Genomic DNA, 7,498 nt, shown 5'->3' with positions numbered 1-7,498 from the left:
TCACTCGCTTCGAAACTCGGGCGACACCACGTGCCGGGCAAATATTTATTTAGAAAAATACAAACTATGACACTTACTTTATACAAAACAAACACACACAGTGACGCTAATCGTTGTCGTGGAAGCGAGCGGCACACATTCTTGCAAATTTCTCTGTTTGCTTCTTCCTGGAAAGGGGCGACATGTCGGGGCAACGTCGAGGACCCCTGCCGGGAATTCGGGGCGGAGTCAGGCCGCGTTCCTGTCAGAAGCACAACAAATCACGCCCATAAGAATTTTTTTGTCAAAGACTCATTTTCACAAGGAACATAATCCACATGTGCTAAGTTTAAAGTGTAGTACACAAAAAGGAGAGAAGACATCAATGGATTTTGAGACTTCTTGTGATTAAGGGTGATTCAAGTAAACATGACTTAAACTTGCAGGGAAGACAAGGAGAGAAGCCTCCAGATAACAACCTCCAACCTGTTTTAAAGGTCCTCCTACTAGCTCTTTGTTTTTTTTCCATCTTCAGGTTACAAAAAGCGTCCTAAGAGTCCTAAGGGGTGTGGAAATCAAAGAAAATATGTAAATATAATGTAAATAGCGCATAATAATAATTGAAAGAAAAACCTAACCGCAGGGCGAAATAGTCAAAACAACAGCTAGCCAAAATAATTAACAACTGTGCACAATATTAGACCAAATATCAAACAGCCCTAGCATCCTCCAATAGGGATGCCGTTCTTGAATTTCCACTTTACCATTAATGTGTTCTCTCCTTGTTTTGAGTGTCTACTAAAGTTTCAACTTAACAACCTGTCAGTTTAAAACAATTGCATTTTAATAGCAAAGTTGATAATCCCCTTTTCTAGGCCGAAGTAATAAATACAAAGTAAACAAATAAATAGGAAGTTCTTTTCCCGTTTCATATTAAATCTTCCTTTTTAGGCATAAAGTAAAAACTCAATAAATGTGTATTTCCCTCTCACTTTGATGTTAAATTGTTTCCATCTTTGACACATTAAATAAATCCAAACAAATTTGTAGTAATGACCTTGCCTGTTCATAATAAACTGCCCATTTTTAGGCAAAAAATACAATTTCCCTGTCGGTTTCATATTGGATCGTAAAATAAACCCTACAAAATAAAAGAATCACTCGATCATACACAAAAAAAAGCTCATTTGAAACGTCAAAATTGCAAATATTTACACGGCCTTTTTTTGGGTTTAGCGTAAGAAACGATTTCTTCACAAAGCCTGACAAAGACGGATGTGGCCTGCAGAACTATTACTGCCGAGGGCTCTGTGTCAAAGGCAAACAAAAATTCCAAGTCATATGGAATGTTGAGAGAGTGCTTGTGACTTTATTAGTACAGTATCACCTGAAAAATGGACTATGCGGTGTTTATTTGCTTTTAATTTCCAAAGCCCCGTTTATAATGAACTGGCCATTTTGTTGAAATGATTTGTTTATACTGCCAGGTCACTTCAAGCCATTATGCCAATGACTTTGATGAGTTTCATAGACTAGAGGTCGACCAATTATCGGGAGGGACGATGTTTAGCACCAATATTTGGGAATTTGACGGGTATCTGCATTTTTATTTATTTGGCGGGACGATTATTCAGGCTTAGATGCAGCAGAGCCTTTTCCTCCTTCTCTCCTGCCTTCTCTCTCACAAACTACCTACCCTGTGTCTTCTAATTAAATAAGCGACCGGGGGTGGAGCTACGGAAGTAGGAATAATAGCGGCAGCTCTTCTAACTCCTGAGTCCCGACATGCTTGTGAATCAAAATCGCTTATAATATAGATTTTAAAAGGTCCTTGGTTGAAAAACATGTGAAAGATTAATAGATAATGTAAAAAGTGTCGTTAACTTGTTTTAGGGAAGCACGTTCAGGTGGAGACTGATATATTAGCTCTTATCTTAACATAAATTAGTCATCAAGCATGAGTGTTTGTGATTAAGAGAGAACATAAAACGCTAAAGTGGAAGGCTGAGTGATGAGCTGTTACCATAACATTAGTTTGTGTAATTTGGCTCTAAAACAGGAGTGCCCACACTTTTCAATTTGCGAGCTCCGTTTAAATAGTGATGCACTTCTTGTTTTAGGTTAGTTTAAGCCATGTTAATTGAATTGACATTTGTATGTATTTATTGTCAAAGAAAATCAGAGAGCTATTTTTGTTTTTATGTACCTTTACAAATTGCTACTAAGCCTAATTGTACTGCCTGCATTGATACATTTTGGTTTAAGTGAAAGATTAGTCATGTTAGCTGTTGTGAAATTCTAATTTACTGTAAAATGTTTCTGGGAGCTATCAAAATGTTAACTAAATTTATAACAAATATTCTTTGTTTCTTTTTGCATTATCAAAAATGTCTTACTCCATTTTTTAAGCTTCTACAGTGTATCAATATCAGCTCGGAATATTGGTTATCAGCCTCCTCTTAATACTAATAATCGGTATTGGCCCAGAAAAACCCATAACGGTCTTTCGTAACCGAAATTGCCGCTAATGCAATTGCATGATTGTTATAATGCACAAAATAGGCCAATTTCCAAGCACTACACTGGAAATATGCCTATTTACTCAATTTTTTTTTGCTTTTATTATTTTCCTTAAGTCTTCATATGTTCATTTATTATGACATATGTTTCTTTATATTTTTTGACAGAGTAATTGATTTTATTTTTCATTATCTTCTGATTTTAAAACTCTCTGACCCCCCTAAAAGGCTTAAAACTTAAAAATTAAATTCAAGACTTTTTTAATGCATTTTGAAATCAAATTTGAGACCAAGTTGACAAAAAAACAAAAACAAATAACAATTGCTGAAGCTAACAACCAAAACAAAAAAAGGATATTTCTTGCACACTGTACAGCTAAATATCACAAAATGTACACTCCCTCATGGTTCAATGTAAATGTCTCAATCCCAAGTTGCTATGCGTATTGTGGGTAGACCTAAGACATGCGTCTGCTCTGAAAGGCCCGACCGAAACCACATCGCCGTTTTGATCGTTCTGTTATTGTGATCACCCCATGTTGCCACGAAAGCCAATCGGTGAATTATAAAAAGACAATTGATAAACGCAATCTTTTGAGTTCAAACAAATAAAAATCATATTCATGTGTTTAAATCTATAAGACTTTCAAAAATTTGGATCCAAGACATTTGAATGGAGGCCTTATCTTTAGAATAACGAATGCAATGCCTTTTAAGACCTGTCAAGGATCCGCAGGAACCCTGAGGCAAACTGAAGAACTTTTGCGAACTCATCAATCTTGTGTACATTTTTTGAAACCTAATCATTTCCGAGAACGGGTTACGGTTACTCACTGTGTCGCTAGAAGAATCGGAGAAAGAGGGTGCCAAGCGTAGTTCCCTCAGAGAGGCCTCCAGCTGATGAGCGGGCAGGAAAAAGTTGGGGAGGGAGCTTTGGTATTCAGGACTTAAAGAAAAACACATTTTCATTTCCTACTCTTTATTCCAATATTTAATTTATAGACAAATAGAAAAAATAGTGCCCAAAACGACAGAATGTTCTATTGTATAAAATCATAAAATTGTAGTGCTTGTCAACTAACTTGAAAATTAAGAAATATACATACAAATATATGCTATCCACCTGCAAATATCACCTTATCCAAAAATCATATTATATTTGGACTTGTCATACTAAACAAAAAAGAAAGCAATGCATTTCATTTTATTGATGGCGAAAATAAATGATCCAAAACGTAAAAGAATAAAACCCAATTTTCAAAATGTGGTTAACAAATTTGTTTTTGGGGTAATCTTTGAATATGATGAACATTACCAATATAAACGATATACAATATGTTTAAGAATCTTCTCCTTGTGTATAGTTAAACATTTCATTTTTTTTGTTTCATGATGAAACGGTCAAACACTACAAAGTTGAAACTTCCATGCCAATTTTGTTTGGAATGATGTAATTTTTAATTTTAAAACGATCTTGGCGCCCTCTTCCGGACCAAAATGGTAACACAACTCTCAGCGTCACTATGGAATGATGTGCACTCTTGTTTGCATTGATTTAACATACTTAGTGGCTCCAAAATCACGCAATCGATGATCCGATGAGTTGCCAACCCTTTTAATAATCAATTTCATCAATTAGTTGTTGCAGACCTAAAACGAAGCTTGAGTTTCTGTTGTCTTGTTTGTTTTGGATAGAACAAAACCAACGGAAAAGTCAAATAGACTGCATTTATATAGTGCCAGGTCACTGAGGACCTCCAAAGCCCTTTACTATACACGTCACACTTCACCCATTTACACACACGCTCACACACCGATAGCTGAGTGGAAAGAGCCTGTTCGCATGCCCCTCTCTACCGTTGGGACATTTCCAACCATGTTCGTGCATTTATTTTATGAGAGTATTTTTCCAAGCCTTTGCGTGATAAAAAAACAAAATGTGTAAGCAGGCGTTTGGTGAGCGTCATGATTTGCCGACTGACTGAGAGCGAGAGAATAAATTGAAACACGGAACGTATTATGAATTAGTTTATGTTTTTTTCCTTTTTTTTGAGGGATTTATTTGATCAAAGGCTTTTCTCAGAACGCAGAGCAGGGGTTCAGTCACAGAGCAGTTATTTCCATTTGTTTCTGCCAAGAATTGAACCAGCGATACCTGAAGCGCAGACTCTAGCGTTCTTATTTCGTAGATTTTATGCAACAATCAAACAGTCAAATAAAACGTGCGGAAGAATTCGCTTTTATCTGGAGAGCGGGTTTGGTGGTTTTGTTGAATTTTGTCTTAAAATACATGGTGTGGTTCTCTCTGCTCTAATGATTCATCAGAAGGTGGAAATGCAAAGGATACACAGGCTTCTCTGGACTGGACTCCGTGCGAACAATTGCCGCCTCTTCCGATGCCTCGTCGGCTTCCTGTTTGCTCGGACTTTGATCTCCAGCTTGTGTGGCGTCTGACAGGACGCTGTTCCACAAACTGCTGGCTTCGCCGGAAACGCTTATTTCGTTCAAATGCCGGGGCTCCACCACATCTTCTTCGTAATCCTCCGCCTCACTGCTGCTGTGAGATTGGCCGTCATCATCATCCGAGTGCAACGTCGGAGATGGCGACTGGTCATCAACTCGAGAACTGGAGATGGTGTTGGAGTTCCTCTCTTTTGTTGATCTGCTCTGGTGGATGGAGGAAATGGCTTCCAGGTGTTGATCTTCAAGTCAAATGATATATGCATGACAAATTATGTTTACATTTCAATGAGGGAAAATTCATTTTGGCGAAACTGGAATCTTACTGTAGTGGCAAGAGAACTGTGGCGCGTTGCCCTCAGACGATTCCTCTTCGAGTTGTCGGGTGGATGGCGATGCCATCTTGCTGCTGCAGAATCTCTGGATATTGTCCTGCTCGCTTATTATCTTCCTGCAAGCAAATACACTAACTTCAACTTTTGTGGTTTTGTTTTGCAAGTAAAGGTTGCAAAGACAGCACCAGGAATTTTCGTTTTTCCAATTGAGTGCGATCTGGACCAGCTTGATAGCCTTGGCGTAGGGCGCCTGCCCCGAGACTGGAAGGTCACTGCTCGAGCCTCGGCCGAGTCATACCTTACAACATAGCTACCCGTTGCCTCCCTGTTCGGCATAAAGGGTTGGAATTCATAGATTTGACGGCCATTCAGAACGTGAGGCCGACAACAGCCGCCGATTTAGGTCGGCAATTTTTGTATCACATGTGAGCAGAGTGCTTGTTCAGTAGTACCTCTACTTATGAATTGATTTTGTTCTCGGGATTATGTAGTAACAGCCTGTAATTTGTACAGCCCTTTGAGACTTCTTGTGATTGAGGGCTATTCAAAAAAACATGACTTGACTTTCCAGAGACTCGGAACAAATGGAAATTACACCACATGTTGATGTAAATGTAAATGTGATATACTGGATCACTCATTGTATACCCTTATCTTTCACAAATTGGAATCTATTTCTTGTGACCTCCTCGTAGATCGCCACCCTTACAATAGAACTCTGTATTGAGAGCATTTTCTCCAGTCTTTTGAGAAGTTTTTATGATAAGGAAGAAATGATACAGCTATGCTTTTAGGACAAGCGACTAAAGAGTCGCTCTCTGTTGTTGGATACCGCAGCTACTGTGACGCTCTCCGTCGGATCTATGAATTGGGGGGTCTGGTCACCTGATGACTCCCAACGACAGGTGTTGCAACACATAGGCTGGGTAGAACTTTTGTCACACCACTTACCGTGTACTGTCACACGTGTGTGCATGACCTCTGATTGATCAGGGATAAGGCGAGGAAAATGAATCGAGTGCAATCTGGGTGAAAAGTTATTGCAGCTAGGCTACCTGATGGTGGAGAAGATCAGAGAGCTGTTGTTACTGCTGCCGTCATCACAGTCTGAATGGAGGTTGGCGTGCTCCTGAAGGTTCTGATGATGAAGTCGCACATTTTGCACATGCTCCTGGTGGCGCTCGCTCTCACTGCAAACCCAGAAAGAGTGTTCATAAAAGTACAATAAAAACGCTTATTACTTTTTCCAGATCTAGCAAGAACAGAAAGCTATTCTTTTTCCAAAACTCAAGCTGGCAGTGACATACGTGTGTCTGCAAACCTTTTAGAAAAGAGGTCATCCGTGCGGCGTGGGGAGGAAATGTGCTGCTCGGGGTATCGGCTGATGTGGGAAGGAAAGCTGCTGTACGTGGCTGAGGTCTGGTAGCTGCCCGGCGACACCTGGGAGGAAGGCTACGAGAAGCGCAACCAGAAATGGTTGCTTGTGAAAATACAGCGTCGTTGAAAGTAAGAGTAACTTTTCATCCACTTAATGGCGATAGTAAGATCTGTGATGGACTTTAATAACATAATTAGAAGAGTTATCAATGATGACATTGATCAGTTCCACAACTTGCAAGATACAGCCTGCAGGATTCTCCAAAACACACAATAAGTTTGGTATTTATTTGACTTTCACGTCTAGGCCTGCTTTTGAATGTTTTTAGGGGGTCGTTGATGTTTTTTTTAACCAGTGCATTTTGGTTGTGCTTTATTTGATATATTCAGAATAACTAATTGTTGCTAGTCGATAAACATACAAGTATAATATTCAAATTGAAAAAGTATATACATTTAATTTGGACGCACCAGGAGGATAAAGGTGAAAAGATGGCTTCTTGATGTTGAGCATTTAAAATGTAAAAACATTTTAAGTTATGTTTTAACTGTATTTACCATTAAGGTATAGTCATTCATAATATAGATTAGTTATTTTTATTTTATTTTAGCATGTTGTTAAATCACTTATTTTCGTTACTTCTTCCTGGCGGGTAAAATATGGACAAATATAAAGGAATTGTTTGACTGTATGTGCAGCTTATTTATTTTTGGCTAAAACCGATACAAACGTTAATAACAAAAAAAAATGTAAATTATATCGCTCCATCCGAATGTTTTTTTTAATCATGATAGGCCCTGGGAATGTTGATCATGAAAGTGTAATGT

The 7,498-nt window shown here is 38.6% G+C and overlaps 1 protein-coding gene across 1 annotated transcript in view; it reads right to left on the bottom strand.

Annotated features, from left to right (window-relative positions):
* Positions 1–31: 31 nt before the first annotated feature.
* c2cd3 (C2 domain containing 3 centriole elongation regulator) overlaps positions 32–7,498 on the bottom strand; it is a 30,250-nt gene continuing 22,783 nt past the window's right edge. Inside the window, exons 26-31 of the mRNA XM_088345919.1 lie at positions 6,615–6,745; positions 6,349–6,483; positions 5,285–5,409; positions 4,846–5,200; positions 3,333–3,429; positions 32–241 (exon numbers count right to left, since the gene is read on the bottom strand). Coding sequence (XP_088202045.1) covers positions 107–241; positions 3,333–3,429; positions 4,846–5,200; positions 5,285–5,409; positions 6,349–6,483; positions 6,615–6,745 — 978 coding nt within the window. The 3' untranslated portion in view covers positions 32–106. The remainder of the gene's footprint in view (positions 242–3,332; positions 3,430–4,845; positions 5,201–5,284; positions 5,410–6,348; positions 6,484–6,614; positions 6,746–7,498) is intronic.

This window comes from Urocampus carinirostris, chromosome 10 (assembly GCF_059441175.1).
Source record: "Urocampus carinirostris isolate Australia breed hairy pipefish chromosome 10, RoL_Ucar_1.0, whole genome shotgun sequence".
In the NCBI taxonomy this organism is placed as follows: Eukaryota; Metazoa; Chordata; class Actinopteri; order Syngnathiformes; family Syngnathidae; genus Urocampus; species Urocampus carinirostris.
The sequence above is the reverse complement of the archived record's forward strand: the minus strand, read 5'-3'. Positions and strand labels throughout refer to the sequence as shown.